The sequence below is a fragment of the Excalfactoria chinensis genome, chromosome 6, assembly GCF_039878825.1.
Source record: "Excalfactoria chinensis isolate bCotChi1 chromosome 6, bCotChi1.hap2, whole genome shotgun sequence".
Lineage (NCBI taxonomy): Eukaryota > Metazoa > Chordata > Aves > Galliformes > Phasianidae > Excalfactoria > Excalfactoria chinensis.
In genome coordinates, this window is record NC_092830.1 from 22,550,578 (window position 1) to 22,576,324 (window position 25,747).

General features: G+C 41.8%; 1 protein-coding gene across 2 annotated transcripts; it reads right to left on the bottom strand.

Moving 5' to 3' along the window:
* Positions 1-567: 567 nt before the first annotated feature.
* Positions 568-25,490, bottom strand: PANK1 (pantothenate kinase 1). 2 transcript variants are annotated; one of them, XM_072339910.1, is made up of 7 exons: positions 25,123-25,490; positions 16,987-17,339; positions 8,430-8,683; positions 6,376-6,552; positions 5,854-5,977; positions 2,643-2,768; positions 568-1,996 (listed from the first exon to the last, which is right to left on the bottom strand). In XM_072339910.1, the coding sequence occupies exons 1-7, from the start codon at positions 25,370-25,372 to the stop codon at positions 1,937-1,939; spliced, it is 1,344 nt and encodes a 447-aa protein (XP_072196011.1). In that variant the 5' UTR covers positions 25,373-25,490; the 3' UTR covers positions 568-1,936. The 2 variants fall into 2 exon arrangements, with proteins under 2 accessions (XP_072196011.1, XP_072196012.1); XM_072339911.1 differs by lacking the exon at positions 25,123-25,490 and adding an exon at positions 24,806-24,921.
* Positions 25,491-25,747: the final 257 nt, after the last annotated feature.

Consider the following 25,747-nt stretch of genomic DNA (forward strand, 5'->3'; position numbering starts at 1 on the left):
AATACTAATTCAAAGAAACAGTCGAAGATTTGACAAAACAAACTATTCACTCAAAAAAAAACATATTTAGAGCTAAGTGTGACCTGCATCATCTTTGCATTTGGATGTTTGATGGCTGGAATTACCTTGTCCTGAATCAACGTCAGTAGAAGATTCTACCTCAAAGATCCTGCACCTGAACTCCATACATACAGATTTGTTTCTTCTGAATATTCCTTTAAAAATGAAAAAGTATTTAAGTTGCTGGTAAAACTTGTAAATAAGCTTAATAAAAGTTTCATTTTGCTCATGAAAAATGCGAGGCACTGAGAAGTATTCCCATCTATCTCACGTTAAGTAGTGCGTGAGACATAACCTGCAACACGCTAACATTCTGCTGTTGCTATTTACAACCTATGAAAAAAATAAGTCAGGCAAAAAAGCTTCAAAGGCCAAAGAAATGTAACAAAATAATTAAAAAGTGAGGCACCAAAGAATTACCGTGGAAACAGTGTGTCATACATCACAAAGCAGCTACTCCTGTCATGTAACTGACTCCAAGAAATGAATTCCACAGACGCATTAAAGTCATCAAAACAGTGGTGGTCTTTATTTCCATCAGACATGTTAACAATTGGGTTAGTATGAATTCATTTCACCATCTGTGAGATATGGAAATTAATGATTATTAAAAAAGTGAATAAACCCCCCTTCCAAAAATATATTGGATAATACACGTGTCTGAATTTTACACTGTCCCTCCGATGAGCCCTTAATGTTATGTGACATGACACACAGTTCTACAAGACAAAACAAGCTGTGGACTTCTTCAGCCTCAGATTCGCGAGCCTTCAAGGTGCCTAGGAAAAGCAAGCTTGCCCACGCTATGAAGCTAAGTACATAGATTTCAGAAGGGTCTCACCTCAACGCAAGTATCTAGAGAGGTCCACCAGTCAAACCAAGGTAGAAAATAACTTACTGGAACATACACTTAAACCTTGGTGTCCTGCAGGGAAAGCAAGCCTTAGCTTGAAAACAGAAAATGCATCAGTAATAATCTTTCTAGCTTTATAAGCTGGGCTTTGGATAATGCAGTTAATGCTTGTTGATCACCAACAACTTAGGAATCACAGACTACAGAAAAGTCTTCAAATAAATTGAAGTAATCTCCTCCCTTCCCCATCTATCACCAAGTACGTACCATATAAATAACTACCATACTAAAGAGCTCCCCAGACAAAGCAGACTTTCAACAATAATAGGATTTCATTTTAGTGTCAAGTTAGCAGCCTGTTCCTGATCTTGAAAATCAGGACAACTGAAGAATTAACCTTTAACCACACATTCCCTCACTCCTGAGGTTTTCTTGGGGTCTTGCCAAGAAACCCACATAGCCACAGGAAGCCTGTATCTTTATTTATTGTTTTGTCAGGGTGAGGGAAAGGTGTTAAATAAAAGCATCTCATCTAAAGAGAAAAGGCAACAAATCAATGACGAGTTTTCACAGTAAAATGCATCAGCTTTGTAGTTTCATTTGAAACCAAGAACAAATCATGAAACGTCATGAAAATAAGAAAAAAATCTCCTAGAGTGATTACTAAATGAAGTTAAAATTACCACACTAATCAGTAAACCCCAGAAGAAAAGCAGATGCCTTATATCACAGGTCCTACATTAAACAGTATACAGTTAAAATAATTCTATAAACTCTGTAGGTTTGGCAACGTTGCACATTTTCCCCCTAAAAAATACAGTGTACAGAAAAAAAATCTCAGTATTCCCAGTATGAACTGAAGTATAAGCTCAAAACCCAGAAGTTAAAGATCAGCTAAAAGGATTTTAAATTATTTACAAATCCAGCAGGTAGAACTATCATAATGGCTTCATTTCCATCCTTGTAGTGGCTTTCACACTTATCCAGCAGCATCTGCAGTAGAAATCTCTTCAGACCGTTTCATCATTGATCATCTGTCATTTTAAGCAATTCTAAAAGCGCCCCAACAGCTCCAAAATAACCCTTTAAACAAGACAAGAAAACAAAACTAATCAAACTCCCAAATTAGGCACACGAACATGTAATGCCTCCCATTTTAGTAATGCAATTAAAAAGGCCTTCCTTACAAGATGCACCCTGATGCATCACGTATTTTCTGTATCTGAATTACAGCATAACATGATCTTGTTTAAGCCCAAGAGAGTATTATATCAACGAAAGTATTATACAATTCTCTAAAACAATAAAAAAATATATGTACACACACACACTTATATAAAACTACAGAACTACTGTTAAGATGTTGTATGGAGGCAGTGCAGTTTTCCTTATAAACACAGCCACATGACAATCCCCTTAAAAGCATCTGCCAAAATCCATCCTAGTTGAGGTTTATACGGAACAGCCCCCAGCAGGGCACATTTGGTACCAGGGTCAGGAAGCAGACTAAGATGTGCAACATTTAGCAATGAATACCACAAGATTAGTGGTGAATCCAGGAAGTCAATGAGGGGTATTTTCCAATGAACTCATAATGAAATATTTATGCAGAACTCGTGCTTTCACTCTGAAGCAACATCATGAAAATTCTCCCCTTCAACTCCATCAAAAACTCAAAAAGCAGAAGACCATTTCCTTACCAACAGCAGTTCAGCACGTATTTCCTTACCTCATGTTCCAAAAACAGAGCTTTCAGCTGTCCCTTGGACCAGTAATCCATAGCATATGCTAGCACCTTCATTGAAATCATATTAATTCTGAGAAAGTTCCCAACAAATACCACTTTGTCGATGTTCTGTAAAATTGAAAAGCAGATCAGCAAAACTTAGATTCAGCTGCACTGTTTGTCTCATTCAACAGGTTACTTCTGCCTCTACTATGAAGTTATATGGGTATTTTGAATTACATTTCTGGTCTCCAGACAGAGAAGTCTCAAAATAATTCTAGTTATTGACCACCACATATAAATGTTGCAAGAAAAGAAGCAAAATTTTATTCCAAAGAGTGAGAGACTGGTAAAACAGATGGGGAATTTTTGCTCAGAAGCACATGACCTAAGCTTACACAAGAGTACTGAGGGAACATCAGAAATACATCCTCAAGAGTCCTCTAGAGAAAGTTAACACATTAAGCTGCTGTTATCAGAAATTCAAGCAAGAAGAACTTAACACAAAGTATAAGAATCATAAAAAAATTAATAGTCACATTTGTCTACTAGAATAGCACTGCGTATTAACACGCAAGTTTCCTATCAGCTCTGTTTTCCAACATTAACAATTTCTAACTGTGAAATCAAGGAATCTCCTAGAAACTAGAACTGACAAGAGAACAGCTACTTTATCTCTTAAGAGAGTCTTGCCAGCTTACTTTGGAATTGTTCACAGCTGAAGTATTTGAAGTTGAAAGACAGAAGCTTTAAACTCATAAAGGTAAACTCATAAGCATAAACACTTGCTTTAGCTAACCAAACTATAACATCCTGGCAATGATATGAACTCTTCCACTCTGGGGTTTTGGCTCAACTACTCAACTGCCCTGCAGTAGAAAACTGCAGTATACCTTTGAGTAAGGTACGCATTACATACACACATATTTGTCAATTTAACTGAACACTGGAACTGATATCAATGATGCAATAAGAAAATCCATCCTGCACATACTTTCACAAGAAGGCTTGTAGAGATGCTTACATGCTCTGCTAGTGTGAGTAGTGTAAGCCAAGCAGATTGGTTTCCTTTATGTAGATCTGCTGTGCCTAGAACAAACTGTTTCCAATGATGTGTAGCCAAACAGTTCCAGGCTACAGGATTTTTCTACTCTGCTGCCAACTTTGTGCAAGTAAACTTTCCTTTGAAGTTCTGCAGGCTCAATATTTCATTTATTCCCCAGCCTCATTTTTTCCTGCACACATGCAAGTCATTTTCAGTACAACATTAAGGCCGCAATCACTGAAAAAAAAAATTAAGAAAACTCATGCTTCAGGGCATAAATTGATTTCGTCAAAGTGAACTTCACTATAACCCTAATCTAATACACTCAGCATTTCACAAAATAATAGCAAATTCAACTGTTTTCCAAGCATACAGCTCTCACTTGGCTATTTCATTTGCCAGACCTGTTACAAGTTAGAGCTGTATCTCATAAAAACAATTCAGGTGTCTGGAGTATTTATCAGAACAATAGCTTTCTTTGAGGAAAAAGTAGCACTATCTAGAAAGTAGCTGCTGCCACGCAACAATATGTTTGACAAACATGTTTGAAGCCTTTGTAAATAACATACAAAGCCACTGAATTAAGTTTTCTCTTATTAAAGCCACAGAAGAAATTTATTTTTCAAATGTTGGGTAAATTTTACTTTGATGTTGTCTAGGACTCAATATCTCAAACTATTCTCCTCCATAAAATGCTGCAGATCACCTCTCTTTTATGTAAGTCTGTCCACAAAACATAAATGTTAGCAACTTTTTCACCATGACTCAGAAGCATTAGTTTCATTAGTAGCCTATTTCTTCCTCTGAACGAATCACACGCAGTTCCCTGCTGCAGCTCTCCATGCTTTGATAGCCCTGTACAATGCTGCTTGAACTCCATGCCACAAGGCAACACTGTAAAGAAGCTGAAAGCAAAGAGAAGACTTGAAAGAGAATCATCAGGACTGAAAAAAGACAAGCTGCCAAAAAATAAAAAAGAAGTACATAGCCACTTTTCACAATGAGGTGAGGTGGTGAGGTTACCACTAGAATTTAATGCACACACACAGATGTTTGCTGTTCAAAGTATTTTATAAGTGGCTCTAGAAAACGATATTAGCAACAAACACTTATTGGCATACAAAGTTAATCAACAGAATCAAAGTTAAAAGTCAATGGTATAGAAATGCTGAGGAGATTTAGCAGCTGAATCAAAAATGGTAGCTGAAATTTGAGATTCAAAAAGTGAAGTGACAGATGGAAGGAAGGAAGACTTCAGTATTCAGACACATCAGTAAGTTCTAGATCAGCTACTACCACTCAAGAAAGGCTGTGATTAAGTGACAAGTTATTAACCAGCTGCTATTTCTCCAAGCAACAACAATGAAAAAAGCACCCAATGAAGCTGGTTTGCAAGTTTGTTTGGGGTTTTGGATTACTTCTTTTAAAAATCTTTAAAAAGCACTTTTTCTTTTTAATGGAGCGCTCTGCAGAGCTAAAAACAGCATATGAATATAGGCAAATTTCTGGAGATGAGACAGAAAGAGATCAGTTATTGTATAATAATGAAGGGTGGAACTTATAGCTCAAAAGAAATTCCTAAATATTTATAGGAAGCTGGGAAGATGTACTCAACGATCCATCCTTAGTTACCATGTCTAAAGAAAGGAATGCAACAAGCAACTAACAGGAGTCTGAGTTAGAATAATAAACTACATTTTCTGTCTGATCCAATATAGTAGGTACCACATCTACAAGAAGATTTAATACAAAATACAATTCTAATCCATCATGCTACAGAAACAAGCCAAATAAAACAATCTGTCATGGTATAAGGCCTGCTATTAACTAAGAAGTGATTAAAAGCATTAATTTAGATTACTAAGGCATTCATATTTATTACAGTTTGAGAACAATTGGGCAGCTCCAAGCTGCTGATCAGTGGATCAAGCAGAGCTTTAAAGCCAAGCTTTCTGCCCTCTTCCCTACTTCCGAAGATCAAAGTACCTTACATTTTGCACCAAAGCATACATGACAAATCCAATAAGGTAGGACAGATCATTAAATAGACGCATATTTACTAAGGCCAGTTACATATCCACTGCACCAGCAATTTGAATTTTTGTATTCTGGTAATGTTACTGTGCTGCTGCTAAACAGCTTAAGCTCATAGTAAACATGCCATCTTACCTCATTCAATGCACACATGCGAGCAATAGAACCAATGTTGTTGGTGATAGTGACCAAAGTAGCTCTGGCCAAGTCCTCTTTGCTGATGGAATCTCTCTTTTCTTTACTCATCATATGGCCAAAGCTGTGGAAGGAAAATTATTCCTTTTAACACAAGGTATTTAGGAGTGCTAAAAGCCCTTAGAAATGTATTTAACATGTTTCACTTGGATTTGATATCTGTTAACTTTAGCCATAATGAAATATGAAAAGTGATCATACTGAAAATACAAAGAAATAAGATGCCTCTTCATTAAGTAACTGTAATTCAATGAAAGCAAACTACATACATATATGGTTTAAAAAAAAATTAAAAAAAATAAAGGTAAGAAGTAGGTGAGAGATCCAAGGACAAACTACATGATACATTCAGAGTGACAGTTCCACATGGACACAGTGCATAGTTCAGGGACTATGCACTCAGCTCAGCATGCCCAGTAAGTTTCCTATGAACTCCTTGAAAACAGCTTATTTAAAGCGTACCTTGAGGCTACAGCAGACCCTTGAAGGCCAAACCGCTCATAATCTCCTCCGTAAATGTCCTTCACCAGTTTATCCACATTGGTGCTGTCTCCTTTTGCAGCCATTTCTAGTGCTTCTTCGAATGTCTCGCAGCCAGTCAGCAAGCAGCAGAGGCCCAGGAACGTTCCTCCTCCCAGACTAGAAAAGCACATTTCTTTGAGATCAGCAGCTTGAACTAGCTTTCACCACAGCTCTTCAGGCTCTTGGTTTCAAAACGGTCTACACAGCTACCAATGGTAATCCTGCAACCCTCAAAGAAGTGCAGAAAGACACCCTTTGCTGAGCTCCTGCTTAACACGAATTCACAGTTCTAACTCTTCCTAATATCTAAACAGGAGAAATCATGACAAAGAAATGCTTAGTTGAGAATGTGGCTCAGTCCAACTCTACAGACATCAGTCTGCTACCAGTGGTACTCTAACAAGTTTTCTTTGGACAAGAACTAGCAACCAGCAGATCACCTGAGTCAATGATAAAAGAATAAATGGCAAACAAAACTAAGTATCTCTGCATGACAGTTTAGTTGGATTCTGTTCAAAGCAAAGCATCAGCCCAGAATGTCGGCCTTGGCACCCACAGAACTCTGAATAAGGAGAATCATATCATTTGAAAACCTTGCACAGAATGAAGTGCAGTGTTTACAGACTTTAGCAGGGAATATTCAACTAGGTATAAAAGGTTATAAACTCACAATTAAAATTCTACTGTGGACTCTGCAGTCTTTACAGACGTGAACTTTAACTTCCTAACCTCTAAATACTTCCTTAATCCTTAACCTTCGATAAAGTTTACTTATTGGCACAGATCACAGTCATGCTGACTGGAGCCACTGTAAACAAGAGGACCAGTGAGACAAATTTGCACTTCACAAAAATCACAGAAGGTTAGACAGGAACACTATTCAGTCAGTGCTATTAGATTATAGGAAGTCTTTTACAACACAGTCAGTAGTGCTCTAATACATTCAATATCTGAACAGCGGGAAGCTGACATCAGCCATGAGACAGTATTGATTTCACCATCTGTAACAAGTCAACAACCCATTGCAGTCATGTTTTCCCTTTTGTAATGGAAAGATTAGAAGTACATCAGAGTTTCTCTGGTTGTTGCTTTTGAAGTGGACTTTTTTTTGTTTAAAGTCCTCATATTACTAATACAAAGCGTACCAATGAGGGAAAAAGTACATAGATGCATGTGTGCTGTTAATACTAGTTGAAAACATGCACATCCAGACTGAAGTAGCTCCTACTACTAAACATTTACTGTGGTCACATCCATGAGTCAACATAATCACATCTCAAACTGTTTTGTAACCTTAAGAGCAAAATTCTGCATCTACACCATTGAACTCCCAAGCTCTTAAATAGTGACCACATCTTAATCTTCTACTGAACGCAGGCCAGAAACCACATAAACTCAGCTGCGTCTTACAAATGATTCCAGAGAGCACTAGCTGACACAAGGAGAAATCATACCAATGCTCAAGAACACAGATAATCAAATTCTAGTCTTTACACACTGCTTTTTGTTAATTTACCAGAATCATCCAGAGTCTACTGCAATCAATAAGGAAACAAGAACCACTAAGATCCCTCTGCCAAAATCCAGTGGCAGGAGGCAATTCTACAAAGTTTCTCTGTATTATGTACAAATATCCTAACTATTAAGCAAGAGGTTTTTGCTCAGCCAAACTGTTTTTTCTTCACTACTGTGGCAATGATGAAGGATCAAAGTGTACAGAAAACATTCATTTATCAGGAGAGCTCAACCTCAGTAACTCACAGCATGAGATAGGAAGTAGGAAAGAACACCAAGAGACCAAGGCAGCTGTGAGGCTGGATAAATGATTTCACTGATCCAAACTCTGCTCTGACAAAAACCTGGGCTAGTTCCAGTCTTGCAACTACTAAGATTTAAAAGACACGGGAAGATTAACACAACTTGAAGCAGCATCTACAGCCACTGTTTGCTCCTATCTGTTGAAATATTAAGCAAATAAATGAATAAATATTTACCTGGATCCTGTGACTCTCTTGTAATTGTCCTTAGAATACACAGCTAGGATGCTGACCCCCGAGCCCATGTTAACCAGCAGCATAGGATACGGATTATCAAGGCAGTAAGGCTTCTTCTGGCACTGTTCAGGATCTGTAGGATTTTCAAAATAATAGCACTCTGGTTGGCCATTGAAACCAACAGAATCAACATAAAGTAGGCCCTGGATCAGACAGTCCAACTCATCCAGTTTGTGGAGTTGCAGATCAGCAATCTGGAATGGAACAAGAAATTAATAAATATTTCTTAGTGTAACTCTACACAGAGAAGGAGAGAAGGTTCTGATGAAGCGTTACGATCACTTTAATAGAAAACCATCATACTATTTAAGCAGTGCAAAGGTCTAAGCATGAAATCAAAAGGAAATGGCTATTGGCCTGACAACAGGTTCCTCTCAAAACAACGTGCCATGCAAGCACTGCCCTTCAGTTCCTTTACCTTCAAAGTATTTCATACTCTGCAAGCAGTCCAAGAAATATTTCCCTCTCTTTTACTGTCTGTGGCAGTAAACGTCTTCCCCTTTATTGACAACCCAAGAGAGATGTCCTCTGAAGCTTTAGGACTGCATGTGACACTTGTGGGCAAAGCAGCAATCCTGAGGATGCAAAGTGCTTTAACTCATCATGCAGCTACGTTTTCCCACAATTTAATGCAGTATTCAGTAGAAGTGGTGTGGTCAGGAAACCGCAGATAGACAAGAAGATAATTCAGGCTTTACAAAGTACTCATTTTTATAATAATATGCATTAAGTATGCATTGGATTATGCACACACAATGTTATTTTACAGCAGTTCATCAATGACCTGAGAGCTGTTTCTTTAAATTACAGTCAGTATTTTAAAATGCCTCATGAGAAGACACAGTTTTTTTTACCAAATGTTGGGAATGCTACCCAAAAAGCAAACAAAACCAACCTCAGGCAGATGTCCCCAGCATAATGTTCATAAAAATTAACTCTATCAGAGGGCAGAAAAAAATTCTAAGAGCTTAAAACAGAGAGTCTTTCAGATCTCACAAGCCACCCAGGACTGCACTTCAGTGGACAGTCCTATGTGTCACAGCACTCTGTTTACCAGAATTAGAAATTAGACTCGTTTCTAGAAATAGGATATGGTGACAATCTGTAGGAAGTTTCCTTTCTAGATGACACTTAGTTTAGAATAGAAAACTTGCTCATCCAAATCCTGAGGTCATTAGAATCTTCACATCTGCACAATGCATCTCATTTGCTCCACTTCTACCAGAAAGAGCAACAGGGTACTGGCAGCAAGAAGGAGCTGTGCAGTTCAGAGCTGCTTCTCAAATATTTGCATATTACAGGATGTGCTTTTCTTTTTTTTTTTTAACAGCTAATGGTTTATGAGGCTACTTCCCTCCTACTTCTAATTCTGGAAGCTGTATTAAGTCACTATAAAGAGAAGTTATTTCTGTGGAACAGGCACAGCCAATAGGTTACATTCTTTTGAGCTATTTAAAATCTCTCCCCTTAAGTTTTCTCACTCTTGTGCAGCTCTAACTTGTCTGGACTGAAAGCTGTTCTACTGTTGAGGTCTGTCCTCTTTTTGTGCTTGCCAGCACTCAAAACCACAGAAGAGAAATAATACAAGACAAAAACTAGCAAAAAGCAAAAACAAAAACAAAAACTCCCAAGCAGATTAAAAGACCTCATTGTAAATCTAGTTATTCATAGGACAACAGACACAGGTGGGGGGTCATTTCTTGTGTATCAGCATTTCCTCTGCTACATCAGAAATATCTCTGTATGGTTTCCTTTGTTGTGGCTACAAAAATTTATACTGTCCTTCTGCCATTGAAAAGACTTGAACCATTTGCCAGGCAAATGAAAGGAATAAGCATAAACTGAGAGGGTGGAAATTAAAGAAACATTACAAAAATCTTAGGGCTGTTTTTTGCAAGCATCTTGGATTTCAGCTATTCCTTGTCATTAGAGAGAAAACCTCCAACTAGGAGACCAACTGTGGTAAAAGGGATTAACACAGTAAATGATTCACGCACTTCACCCACAGTGTTAAATACAGTCCACAAAGCCATGGCTAGTTTGAGGCTGTATTTGTTTTATTTAAAACCCACAAGTTTTGCACACAGAATCTTGTTCCCAACAGCTATACGGGTCATGATAGTTCTGTGGTTGAAGTGTTCCAAGAGCCCCACTTCCCTCATTTACTCTATTTGTATGAACTAGATGCAGCACAACAGAACATGACCTAGCAGAGATGCAGTATGCACAAGCATGCTGTGAAACAGAAGCCCCCAACGGGAGTCGTTAGCAGATTTATGGCCCTTTCTGCTTAAACCTCTGCCTACTCTGTAGGCCAAACAACCAGCTACAACTATTATATGCTTTCACAACTAGGGAAGTGTGAGTTCTTGCAAGATACCAGCGAGCAACACAAACCTAAAAGAAAAGCACTTCTGTCATCAGAGCAGAAACACAGACAAAATCCTTGCTTCTACCAACTCTCTGCTCAGCCCACCACAGAGCAAGAGAAGCTAACCAGAGGTTTCTTTCAAGAATAAGTTTTATTAGGTCCAACCTTCCATGTATAGAAGATATTAAAATTTACTCTTCATGGTACGTATAATAGCTGATATACTGTAAGGAGAAAAACTGTATGCTGCCTTCTTTTATGTATAATGTTGCTAGAAAACAAAATCTCCTTTTCTGCACAGTTACAGCAATCTGTTTCTCATTTTTGGAAGGCAGGAGCCTGGCATCAGCATTCCACACAGATGCCTGCCTTCAGATACCCATGAGCTGTTCACCCATCCCATCTAGGAGGCTCTGGGCAGAACAGCAAGCCACCAGCCTTTTTCTCCCTCAGCACCAATCATGCCACAGTTGCAGGAAACACAGTAACCCAGCCTCATACAAGGAGCCTCGCTGGAGCCAGGGCCACAATCTTCCCAGTCCCTTTCACTGTATATAGAACTGCTTCTTCTCTATTCATTCCTTGCTCACAACGACTGAAGCAGCTCAGCTGCATCACAAAATAGATATGCCTGTAGACATCATAACTAATGTATGAGCAGACTTATGGGATGATTTTTTTTTCCTGCTGCCATCACCTGACGTCACCCCACTCACTTCATCCTCATCTTTCAGCTATACAAACTGCTTCCTCTATGGGAGCTGAAGTTTACGTGCAGAAATGCAGAAGAAAAATGGAAGTTCTGTGAGTAAGCCCACTTTAATTGGATGTTTGTCCTACAACTTTTTACAAAAATCCATTTGTAGGTATTTGTAGATATTTTTCAGTCCTTTACATCCATTGGTATGAAGGCAGACAGCATACTGTTCTACTTAACCTGCTCTGCACTCCTGCAACTGTATTCAGCATGCATCCCCCTCTGGAAGGATTTTACATCAGAAAGTGGTGTTGTGAGAGGAAAAACAGCAGAACAGGGCAGTATTCAGGGTCCTGAAGGGAAAATTTACAATAGTTACAGGGAAAACATACATTTTATAATGGAACTTCTTTTTCTGCCTTACGGCTAGACCATAGAAATTCCTCTTTCAGACTGCTTTCAAATACAGGGGGAAGGAAGGGAACAGAATACAGTGAACCTCAAAGAATTCCTCAGGACCCCCAAAAGCAGGAACTCAGAACTTTAACTATTTCATGATCTGGATGCAACACAGTAAGGGAGTGGCAACTGCTTCCAAGTGACAGTACGAGCCTCAGCAGCAAACTCCTGAAACAGAGCTTATTTCAAGGATGTGCAAAAGGTTCCTTGCTACCATGCATAGACCAATCCTGAGGAAAATGAAAGCCCAGCCCTCTGGTTTTAAACATCCAAGGAGCACTGGACAACAACGCTGCCTGCTCAAGGCTTTTTTACAATGTGCACAGCATCAAGCCAGCTCTAGCTGTATTCACGTATCAGACAGCATGACAGCAACTCAAACCTAGCAAGATCAACACTGTGATGTGACCACAGTAGGGCAGCTGATAAAGCTTCCCTGACAGGAAAAAACCACCAGTGTCAACTTACTGCTCCTTTCAAGTCTGGAATCACAGGAGCAGAAGACTTGGGTCATGTTTCTTTTCATGAGCGTGTAAATACTTCCACCTCAAGCAAGAACACCAAACATCCCAGTCCTCTTCAGATGAGTTGAGGGCAGCCATGACCTACCTGCTGATGGGAAAAGCTTCACAGACCAACATCAGCATGCATAATTATGCATACACCCCTCAGCTTGTGAAAGATTTCATCTCACTGAAAATTCAAACTCTGAGCTCTGGAATATCAAAAATTAGATGCAGTTTTGAGATCATCTGTGTCTTGGACTTCCAAAGAGAAAGAGGAAAATACTTCTGTAACAAACTGCTAGAAATGCAAGATTTTAATTATCAGCTACAACAGCCTTGCTCACTGCATCGCCTTGGCTTTTATACTACTTCCAGGCTTTGCTCCCTTTTTTCTTTTTGTTATATATAATAGCTCAGTATATCTTTGCTTTTCATCTCCCTCCCATTACCACTCCTTCACGTTATAGAAACATACTTTGCTTTATGTTTTGATTGCTCTGACCTCAAACAAAACCCCTGCCTCCAAACCTGCTCCATTTTGAGCTCTGATGCAATACTCTTCCCAGCTCCTTCCACACCCTGAGGCTGGAAAACATCCACTCAGATTCAAAAAAGACAAAGACTAAAGCAACTAAAAGGTCAGCGTAACATCCACTGAGGCAGAATAGAATGCAGAACACTGCATCAACTTAGGGAAGTAAAGCACCAGCCTAGCATGTGCCACAGCAGAATCCCTCTTGTCCAGGTGGCTGGAAGGATGTCTTCCCTCTCTTGATGGAGAGAAGATGCACAATGTCACTACCCACTGCCCTCTGAGTTTCCCTAGATTCCTGCAGTGGCAACTAATGGAAGTTATTGTGGCTACTTCACTTGCTTACTAGATGACTCTTAACTCCAGCCCAGTTTCCTATGCTACAGTCCAGTACCTATAACCCCCAGCAGAGGTTTCCAGCCTCCTCAAACAAGTGAGATGCAGCATGACTCTTGCTAGTCTCACACAAACCTAAAGTTACACAACTCACACATCCTACAAAACAGGGCAATGAATTTTTTTATAAAGATGAATATCTGAAGGCAGGTTGCAAAGAAGACTGAGCAGCGCTCTTCTCAGTGGTGCCCAGCATCAGGACAGGAGGCAATGGACACAAACCAAAGCGCAAGAAATTGCATCTCAACATCAAGAAACACTTCTGTGTTGTGTAGGTTACCCACAGACGTTGTACAGTCTCCCTCCTTAGAGATATTCAAAAGTCACTAAGACATAGTCCTATGCACCATGTTCTGGTTGTCACTCCTTGAGCATGGTGTGGACCAGAAGGGCCCCGAGGCGCTGCCAACTTCAGCCATCCTGTGAAATACAGTCTTCTAGTCATCCACAGACACTCTGTTCATGTCCCAGTGCTAAGGAAGGAAGAAGTTTTTTTTCCTCACTAGTTATTTTTCTTACAAATTATAGGGAAGGTCAACATCTAAATCTGTGCTGGTAACAGACTTCCTCTCCCACCTTTCAATGTGCCTTACTAAGTCACTGGCTTTTGGCTCAGGTCCTACTTCCACTGAAACCAGCAGTGAAATTTCAGTGGAGCCAAATCAGGCTCCCCAGTTATCAGGCAACAGGAATTTTGCAATAGGGAAGACTTTTGACAGAGGTCTGAAGAATCCTTTCTTCCCCCACCTTGCAGAGATCCTTGCTTTAGAAATCTAAGTGATAGTCGTAAGTTTATCTCTCATAATTGCATGATCCTGTCAAAGTAGCACAACTGCTATCACAGAAGAGGCAAAGAGCATTAGAGCTTCATATTACATGCATATGAGAGTCCATGTCCGTTCCATATCTAAAGAGATGATGAGGCTTAAACATTTAAAGAAGATGGGGAGAGATGATAAATGCCTGGAGAAAAGTAACGATAAGCCATAAAGACCAGCTGCTCAAAACGAGAAGGAAAAAAAGAAACAAAAAACCTGTCACATATACACAAGAAAAACCTAAGCTGGAAACAGTTCTTTCAGTGAATTACTTGCTGATGCTCTTCAATGAGCATTAAGTGTAACCATATGGTTGGTAAAACTATTTAATTGGTCTAGTTTAATGAATGCACTCAGTTTTCCTACTTCTGAGGGAAGCATTCAGATTTTAGGAGTGAATTAAATGATTTGAAGGCTACTGATCATTTTTGCTAGCAGTCATCATGCAAGTCCTCAACAACTTTTCCAGGTCTGTTTCTGCATGGATCACAAGACAGGGAGGTCAGTCATATGGTCAGACCTAGTTGGCTCCATGAGTGTAGTAGCTTTCCTATGAGCACAGATTTCAGGAAAACAAAAGATGACTCCCAGTTTTACTTTTTAAATACACAAAAGCAATAGAGGTGTCTAGTACAAACCTATTCAACTTATTTAGACAGCCAAAATCAGACACCGAAATAGAAAAGCACAAAAGTATTTGCTTGTTTATTTTAAGGAGAAATAATAACTGCAATTTTAAAAGCAGACTTACTTTTGGATTTGAGTACATTATTTTATAATATTTGGATTTTTCATCCTAAATCTACACAATCCTGAAAGTCCTGCAAACATTTAGAAATACTATGAAAGAAAAATTACTTAAAAGCATGTGCACAGGGAAAAGGAGAACTAGAACAAACTACATTACCACCCCAGCCGTTTCATGAGTTTCTTTGCACAGCACTTTGCCAGATTTCTTCAAGAAATTAACTTCTAGAACCATACTTCAGTTTTTCCACATTGCTTCTAACAGGAACAGTAAGATTTAACGCCTCCCCCCTACAAGGCGCTATATAATATCGAGTTCTGCAGCAGCAGGATATTAGACTTGGCCCTTGTTCTCTACTTCTGTAGGTACATTAAAGCGAACAAATATTTGGATCAGGCACTTTAGTACTTTGAGTGCACTTCTGAAGCTGTTGTCCAACGTCAATTTAGTCAGCAAAACACAGAGACAGCCAGCTGCTGTTAAAATAGCTAATGTGGCGTGACAATTTAAGCGCTCATACCCGGGACACTTCGCCCTTCTAGAGATACTAAACAAGCAAACCTTCATGTAATCGACAGTATTTTGCTTCTGTAATACTCTGCGGATATCACAGCTTGAGCCAAGAAATGTTTGTTTTAAATGACAGTGTGGATTGAGTAGCTCCAACAAAGGGTGTCCAAAGCACTCACCTCAGGTGTAAGTGCACTCCACTGATTGCACAATGCTGTAAAATATTCCAGACACCTTTATAGTGTTTTTCTTTAACTATCTGCACGTAGGCGTTGTAGCACACGACACAGGATTTATGTCCATAAACAATTAGCTATGAGATCTCATTTTTGTACAACAGCTAGCCACAACTTCAACTAAAACTTCTAGCACTGCATTTCGGAATACTGAGTGTTCAAAAGGAATTATCAGCCTCATCAGAAAGCCATAAAATGATCTCTGATTGTCACTAGATAATGTGACCTGAATCATCCCTGGGCACATGCAAGGATGCTCCAGAACCAGAATTAAGGCCACGCTGACTAGTGCTAGGACTCACCTCAGCTCATGGTGGCTGACATTACCTACACAATGCAAGAAGGACAAAACCCATCCCTTCTGAAAACTCAATCATCAGTAGAGCCTAACACACAACTTGCAAACAAGCTAAAGGACAAAAAATCCGGTACTAGCAGTGGACTGCTACAGTAATGCAGGAACTTGACAGTCACCCACTAAACTGGCTCCTTTCATGTCAAACACTGCACTTACTGAAAGTCACTGCACAACAGAGTAAAAGTTGGAGTTCTTGTTCACCTCTTCCAGAACTCTCTTCCCCTGATAGGTGAGGGGTATTAACTAAGAAAAACTTGGAATTAAAAGAAAAGCACAAAGTCAAAGACTGTCATTTAAAACCAGTTGTTAAATGGACATGATAGCTCTCTATACAGAAGCAGTTACAGATAAGCAGCCACTGTAACCTATCACCCCAAGCTGCCATCCCTCACCATCAACATCAGGTTGGAAGCTAGGGATAGAAGAATCAGAACTGTTTAAGTAAATAACCCAGGTTAATCTCTGCAAGAACACATTCCGGTATAGGATAACTAGCATGACAGGCAACTGCCTCCTCAGTGACTTCCTCAATGAAGTCTCAAAGCTATGGTAATACACCCTCAGTTGATTACAAGGCATCTGACCACCACATCAGTACGCTTCTAAATGTTTACTTAAGACACACAACACAGTAACAATTCAGGGAGAATACACACCAGCCCCCACATCCTCCCTCGCCCCCTCCATGTTCTCAGCAATTCCAGCAATTAGAAAATATGCATTGATACTGTTAATCTTAAAGAATTCAGATGAGCAAACTGTTTTCTCTGCAAGTTTTAACTGAGAAAAAGAATCCCATAATTGGTTTTATTTTTTTCCTTCCCACCCAGGCACTTCCACTGAGCCCACACAAAATGTTCACTTACTGTTCTAAAGTCCTCCTCAAATTTGTAAGCTCCACCTCCTGTGGCACAGAGCGTAGTATGCAAACTGGAGAAGTTCTTTTCACTTCCCATTTGTATGAACCTGTGCATGGCACAGCTGGGAAAGCGGATGAAGTGCAGGTTTCCTTTGCGTCCACACATAGTCAAATTTTTCAGTTCTAGGTGGACATCACGAATGCCAGTTTTACCATAGGCTGTATTGGAGGTCAGGTATTTCCTAATGCTTTTCAGGTTTTCCACCTCCTCTTGTTCTTCTTCTGCAGTAATGTCCTTAGGTTCAAAGTAGACCAGCTTAACCAACGTTCCACCGATATCCATTCCAAACCATGGAAACGCTAAGGATGGGGGTGTGGGGAAGAAGAAAGAGAAAGCCACCATAAGTACACAGGTTAGCCACAACACTTAAAATATTTGTTGAATGACAGCTGAGTGAACGTTACAGCATCAGCATCTGTATGTGAAAGCTGGTGGTCACTTATGCATCCAATTTACATATACTATATCCTAAGATAAGACTCCATAAAGCCTCAGTCAACAAAAAGAATAACGACAGTCCCAAAAAATCCTTCTCTGAAGAACCAGGTTCTGGCAACACAAAATACTTTTCCCAGGAAAACATTCAACGTTTCAGCCAGGCTTCAGCCTCCTGATAGGGCACATCCACAACACTTCACACAGTCTGACTCCCAGCACCAACTCTTAAAGTAATCTAGGGGGGACACAACCAAACAGGAGAGCAACATTTCTAGAATCACATTCCCACTGCTTACCACCTACAATTCCCTTTCTGATACCAGAGAATCACAGAACACCAATCGAATTCCCACAATCACAGCGCTTCATCTGCAGAGCAGCACCCTGTAACTCTCCTGTTCTGCAGGGAGTCACTCCAACCCACAGAACTAGCACCTCCGTTACAATTCTTGCACATACCAGCAGAAAGAGAACGAGCTGTTTTACATTTGGTGTTTAAAACCCACTGACAGTCATCTTTTCTGCTGGTGCATGTATTAGATTATCAGACAATTATGCAATAAATGACATTGTTTGCTTCTCAGCATGCATGTGCCACTACTTCAGGATAGTTCACCTGCTCTGCTTATATATGCACAAGTTTTAAATAGTAAGCCAAGTAACTTTATGAGGCAACAAGAAGTGACAAGCCTGCACAGGTACTGCAGAAAGCAACAGCTAGCAATAGTTCTTAGACAAATTTAAATCACAAGTACTCAAGAACAGTGGGCATACAATCATCTCCCTGCTTGCAGCAAGAAGCAGGCTGACATGATAGAAATGCAATCCTCCCAAGCAGGGCACCCCAACTTAGAGCTGAGGTGAACTGCAAACCATGGACACCATAAGCATTACTGTTGTTTTTTTTTCTACTGGTGAACCCGGCTATAAACAACTTGGGGAAGGATTTGAGTAAGTGTATCAGATACTGATCACACTTCTTCCTCAGGTGAGCACAGAGCAGCATTAAGTTACTAAATTCCGGGCTCAAAGAAGCTTAGAGTCTTACTTCTCACCACAAAGAGCTCAGCCAATGCCTCATTCCTGGCTGGCTGGCTGAGCAGCTCATAAGTCTCAGGGTATTCTGTGATTCTAAATTTCACAACTGTTATTACAAACAGAAGGGGAAAGAAAAAGGAAAAAAAAAAACAAAAACAAAAACAAACAAACAAACAAAAAAACAACAACAAAAAAACCCCAAACCTTTTAGTGCCAGATGTTAAAACAGCTGCTTTGTTCCAGTACTGTATACCAAATGATGGAATCATCAATTCCTCCCTGCTTTCCATAAGTACAGCGAGAACACAAAGAAGCTCCCATGAAGTCCCTTGCTTATTGTTCACATTCCCTAAGAGCACCTACTATTATCTATTGTAAAGACTGTTTAAACTCATTTCCCACTCCCAACAAGCTGCAAAATGCCAAGGCACTGATACAAAGTCCATCTTGAGGTTTGGCATGTGGGGTCCCTGAACCATGAACAACTCAAGCATTTTAAAAACAAACTTTATTTTGATGATGCAAAACACTTCATCATTTAGTAACCTGTAAGTCAATCACTTTTGGAATTAGAAGAGAAATATTTAGGTAAAAATAGTCCAGTCACACCATACTGCATTATAACACAGTGGAGCTCAGGACATCAATCCCATTAGAGATTTGCACAAATCTTTGCTTAAGCTGCTGAGAACTTTAATTACTTGTCATACTGAAGCAGTAGGTCTTCTCCATATTGGATGCATCTTAACTACACAAGTAAAAAGTTTAATATTAAGTGCAACATGACTGGACTGTGCCATACAAACCCAAACTAACACTAACCAGAAGCAACACTCCAACATTCTACCTTGCAGACGTAAATTCTGATACAAACCATCTATATTGACAGCTGCTATGAAGCTATTGTGTAGATTTAATCTTTGAGAGGGTAGACACATTTCTTCCTCTTACCAAATACAAACCTGACAATAAAAGTGTGAGCACTAATAACTTAAGAGTTACCCATAAATGACTGCTAAGACATTAACATCTTTGCTTTTTGAGAAGCTGCGGTTAACAACTAAGAAGCGCTGTTAAAAAACCACCACTAACTACTGACTTATTTCAAGTCAGTATAGTTCTTGGTGTAGGTACATGAAGCGCATTTAGAAAACAAGTGGAAATACAAAAACTTTTTTTTCCAGTTTATTCTCTGTCGATCTGAAGTCCTTTTTGTTGTGAGCTAAATGGTGAGCTGCAGAAAAAAAGGACTTTGCCCCTAAAACAGCAGCAGCACAAGTAAATAGAGAGCACAAGATCAGACAACAACTGTTACTTCAGTCACACAGAGTAACAGCTTAGAATCCTTCACACAGCTGCTAACACTGGCAATCTGCTCCAACTCCCCTGCAATAAAGGAGACATAATTTGACTCATTAACCAATTAGGAAATAAATCAAGAGTCCAAGTTGCTAATGAGCTCTGGTGATATTCACATAATTTCCACATAACTGGAATCTCAGTAGCAACAGTCATGTATCCCAGTGATTATTTTAACTCTTAACTCATTGTAGCTTTTGTAACCATCAGTGTACCTGGAAACAAAACACACCACTCACGCACTATCAGGTCTCCCCAGCACCTGCAGACAGCCCTCCTGTGTACCTGCACGCTCACTGCAGCTGATCTCCTTCTCAAAGACAGCCTGCAATATGCCCAATGGCTCAATGTAATCTATGATTGTGGGGAAAATAAAACTGTTCCACTGTAACTCTGCACTGCAACAAGCCATAAAAAGCGGTAACGCAAAAACGCAGACCTGTATCTCATAGAACTGATACAGAAAGCATCAAGATGAACCACGTGCTCTTAAAAGCCTACTGTAAATCAAAGGCTCCACTTACCCTCTTGTGAAAATCTGTTCTCTTTATGTTAATAAACAGCACCAACTACTTACTGGTTTGTTACCGACAGATAAAGTCTCTTATTAGTCTAAAACCTAGCTGCAGCAGCATGTGACAATGCAAACCAAAGGTATCACCAGCATTGCATAATGAGGTAATCTGATGCACACTAACAGCTGTGCTATCTGGGGGAAAGGTCCACCCATGAGAAATTCCATGACACACTTAACCTAGTTTTTTTAGCAAACTTTGAACAGTATGAACCCATAAAGCTTTTCCTATAAGACATATTACATCCAGAACTGAAGATTTTTCGAAGTCCTATAGTTGACATGCTATTTAAGGCACAGAAGAGGGCAAGGAACATAAATCCTAACCTGCTCCTCGTCACAACTCCTTCCTTACAGGGGAAGTAAAGGAAACTCCTGTGTCACTCAGCAACAGTGCCCTGTTAAAGGGGTTAACAAAGGGCAATCTCCTTCATGCATTTAAACAACCACAACAAAGTTAGCTCAGTCTTATAACTCTTCAAGTCTTACAAAGAGTCTACGCCCGATTCCTTCTTTCTATCAGACCTCAATATATTTGTGATCAATTTCCAGCAATAACTTTTTTTGCTAAAGCAGTCTCAGCTTATACACCTCCCCTTGCAAGACTGGCATAACACCTCTGCAGCTCTCCTTGGGCAAACCTGGCCAGCCCCACTCACCCTTTCCTTAATAAGGAAATTTCCACCCTTTTTCCCCACACTTATCTTAGAGAGTGGTTTTTTTTTGTTGTTGTTGTTGTTGTTTTTGTTTGTTTAACCCCCCTCAGGCACAGGTACAGTATCTCAGTATTTTAACAGTATCTTGAATGGTGCTATCAGCGCTCTTTGCTATCGTCACCATGAATATCTCAGATAAAAGACCTTCGATTCAGCTGTCTTTTTTTTCACTCCTCCCTGACACATGTGATGAAATCCTATGATTTCATTTTCATCTCATTTCCATAGCTTGATGCATTGGCAAGCTAAGAACATTTCTGCTTTAACTGGGGCTGGAAGAATGGAGAGAAAGCCAAAGCTAAAAATAGGAGGGGGAGAACAAAAAACAAGAGTCACATGCCAGATGGGCTAACATTCTCACTGCCGCTTTCCATTTAAGACATTGATAACAATTTACACAAAATTCAGTTATTCCTTCCCAATTATACAGTTATTTTGAGTAAGTTAAACCTGGCTTAAAATGGAAGTGTTTTGTTTTCTTTTGAATGGAAATAAAACATGCATCTTGAAAGATGAATTTTAGCAGCTTAGTACAGGACGTTTCTTCAAATGTTGCAGATCTGCAGCTAAATAAATCCCCCCAAACATTAAGTGAAGCCTTCCAGATCATTCTCAGCAGTGAAGCCTTGCAGAACACCTGCCTGCTCAGCAGCAAGGGAAAGAAAAACTTTTTTACAGAAGGCAGAGCTGTTTGCCAGGCAGGTGCAACCATCCACACTTCCGTATTCTCATTAACACAAACTGATTTCTGAAGATAGCAATGAGAGATTGGGTCACTACCTGACCTGCACAGCCTCACAGAAAACCAACCTACCAAAAGCCAACCTCACAAAGCTGTAAGAAACAACTATCAGCTGAAGAGAACTTCCCCACCAGCAGTCAGCTTGACAGTGCCCAGCCCAATGGCACTGAGAAGATCTGTATTGTTTCCCATTCCTGCTGGCAAAGCACAACCTTAGCAGTACAGCTGGGACTCACAGTAATGCTGGCCACAACACACCAACCAGCTCAAGTGTTTCCCATCAGATTAAAAACCTGTGGGATGTTCCACTACTCCAGACAAACTTTCAGTTGCCAACAGCACATACTTATTCACTGTGTCGACCAAAACCATTTCACTTCTGTACTCTCCATCAAAATCCACACTGTAATTGTGGCACCGTACATTTAACACCACCACTAGGTCTTACACGACAAAAAAACTGGGCTTAAGTAGAGCTACACAGTTATGCTGCACCCAAGCATCGCAGACGTAACAGTGGAAATACTGGTTAAAAACATTATTTGCTGAGAAGCAACAACCGAGTGTTTAGACATTAACCACAGCAGCCGTAACATGCATTAGCTGTAAACAGTCATGACACCTCTGAGCATGCATTCCCTGACCTCTACCTATTGCCTACTGACTTGGGGCGAGATGCCAGATACTGCCCTGAACAGCAGCCTCAAAGTTTTACCTTCATTTAAGAAAACCAATTCAATTCAGGCGTCCAGCTGCTTCTTCCCTATGCTTGTCACAGGAGAGCTGTGAAGCACCACTCCAGCTACCTGCCATGCTGAAGCCTTTGTTCTTACTTAGCTGCAGTGTTGTTGCACAGGGATCAAGGAGGGCACCTAACTATTCTTTCTCTTTCTTCAGTTCAAAGATCCCATTTGAACTGAACACTGTGACACTACAGAAGGCTTTCAAATTGGAAAAATTCACAACGTTTCAATGTTTTATTCTCTGGTGGAGCACATCAGAGCATGAGGCACAGTAACAGTTACTTGTTCTGTCTTTGCTACGATGTGCTGTGATACAGCAAGATAACCTGAACCCCAGTCTCATAACTGGCCCACACCACTGTTGCCTAACACAGCAACAACTCATCTTGTTCAGCTAAGAAATAACCACACAGAGATCTGTTTCTCAGCAGAAGGGGAAGCAGCAGGTAGGCCATGGGCTCTAAAGCAAACCTTCCCTTCTATGAGGGGAAAAGGGCCAGAGAATGTAGAAGGCTTTCTCGCTTCGGCAGAAAGGAAAAAGCACTCAACATGTAATTTGTGAGGATTTAAAGGAATTATTGCTACAGAAAGATAGCTTCGTGTGTTGGAATATTAGGAAATGCCAATTATCTTCCTGCCTACGCAAAGCAAACCCCGCAATCAATACTCAAGGCTTACACATCATGTGGCAACCATGCTGCATTTTGCAATGTGTCCCCAGGCACAGAACAAACATCTGCAGAGGCTGGGATTAAATATAAAAACCAGAAAAACGGGACTATAGTGTGTTCTGGAGATGGATGCACCTAAAAGTTCTCAGCACCAGAACCGGAGTCACATTTAATGAACTTTTTCAATCTAGGACAAAGTGCTGTCACACTTTCCTGCAAGACTAACATTGAATGGCAAATTTACTCTTGCACATAAATGAAGAACAAGATCAACAAGAATTTATGTCTCTTATTTAGCAAAGAAACACCACACAGCACAGCCTTAAAGGGTTCTGCTCTCACCTGCTGCTCCCACCCCTGCCTTCTCCAGAAGCTGTTGCACATTTCAGGCAATACAGCCAATGCCACCTGGGTCAGCACTCTGATGAGCTTTTTTTCTTTTCCCCTCAAAATATGAAGGAAACTAAATCCCTTGTTCCATCTGGTTTGAGTAACAACATGAAAACCCACAAGCCTTTGCTTTAAAAACTATTCTGAAGTTTGATATGCAAGTGCTGTGTCCTCTTACTTGCATCAAACAGACACGCAACTTAATCCAAGAGCTGCAGCTTTTCTTCTTGAACGAAAATTTGAAGCTGCACAAAAACTCCACAAAAACAGTCCACACAAGAGACTGATGGGTCACCAACACGTTACATTTGGTTAGGAGCCCACACCAACATTAATTTTTCCCAGGTAGCACAAGCACTATGTGATTCTGCAACAGAGAGAACGTGCTGAGGCTAGGGGCACGCAGAGCTCAGCAAAAACATCTGACAAGCAGAAGGCACTGATGAAGAAGCAGCCCTGGGAAAACTGCATCTCTCCAAGGATGTTTCTGATTATTTTATTCTCCTCAGAGAGAAGCCTGCATGTATTTATTTCAGTATTAGAAACAAAAAACAACACGGAGTAGTGGAACACACAACACTTCATACTGAACAGCGATAACCCCAGGTTTGGCAGCAGGCAGCTGTGAGCCTGCCTCTATCCCTCATTACCCCTTCAGAATGCGCTGAACTCGGAAAAAAGAAGGTAAACATATGTTGGCTCTACTTGAAGGAAAAGCAAAGTGAGTGTGCCCAGGGCCAGGGTGCTCCCCCAGCTGCACTGCTCTGCTGACAGTGGCTGCCCAGGCACTGCACAGCAGCTCCACACCTATATGCAGGTTAACCAAGGCTAAGCAAATGAAGCACGCTGCTTCCTAACCACCAAGGCTAATACAACCAAACACATCACAAACGTAGATATTACATCCTTAAACCGCGAGGCAGGACAGCCAGCCAATTCGCTGACAGCTCCCAGACCAACGAAAAGCCAGAGGCAACGCTCACAAGCAGCACATCACCAAATCTGTTTCTGCTTATACGTTTCTCCAGCCCGACGAAATAGCTCAGAGCTCGCAGCAACCACTCTCCTCTCCACTCTGCGCGGCCGCTACTTACAGTGCTGTTTGTGCGCTATGAGCTTCATGGGAGCGCCCGGGAGGTTGTGCGGCCGGCAGGACCCCGCTGTCTGGCTGCGGGGGTGCCGTCCGCCCGCGTTCGTGCCGGGCCGCCGCTCCCCGCCCGCCGCCGTTCCATTGGTGCAGGGCGGGGCCGTGCCCTGCCTCCGCCGCCGCATTGGCCGCCACCAGGGGCCCCCGCTCCACCCGCCCGGCAAAGGGGAGGGGGGGCGTCTGTGCTCGGGGCGGGCGCGGGGCCGGTCGGGGCCGCGCGGGGGGGAGGGGGTGCCGAGCCGCGCCGCCGCGCCCGTCACTTACGTGGCCTGTGCCGCCGTCCCGAGTCCATCCTGCGGCGCAGCCTGCATTTCTTGGCCGGGGAGCCGTGCCCGAGCGGCGGCTGCTCCGGGCGGAGCAGCAGCGGGTGCGGCGCCTCCCCGCAGCCGCCGTTGCTGAGCGTTGGGCCCGCGGGGTGGAAGCCGTTGTGCAGCAGCCCGCCGCGCAGCGAGCAGGAGGTGGCGGGCGGTGCCCCCGCGGCGGCCGCGGGCTGCGCGCGGAGCTGCTCCCCCATGGCGGCGGCGTCTCCCTCCCCTTTGTCTCCCGGCTCAGCTCCGGCGAGGCGCGGCGGAGCCTCCGCTCACGCCGCCCGCAGCTCCGCGCGCCGGGGATGCGGCGCCCGTCCGCCCGCTGCCCCCCTCCCTCGCGGGGATGGCGCAGGCGTGGTGGCGGCCGCGGCGCGCTGCAGAGGGGCGGCCGCCGCCCTTCGGCGGGAACGCGGCGCCCCCGGCTCGCGCGGCCCCGGCACCTGCGGGCCCCGGCCGGGCGGCTCCCGGCGCCTGTCCCCGCCCCGCGCGCGTTCGCCTCCCGCCCGCGGGCACGCCCTGCGCCTCATCCGAAGCCATTGGGGCAGCGCTCCGCGCTGTGCCCGGCGTCACGTGTGCCGCGG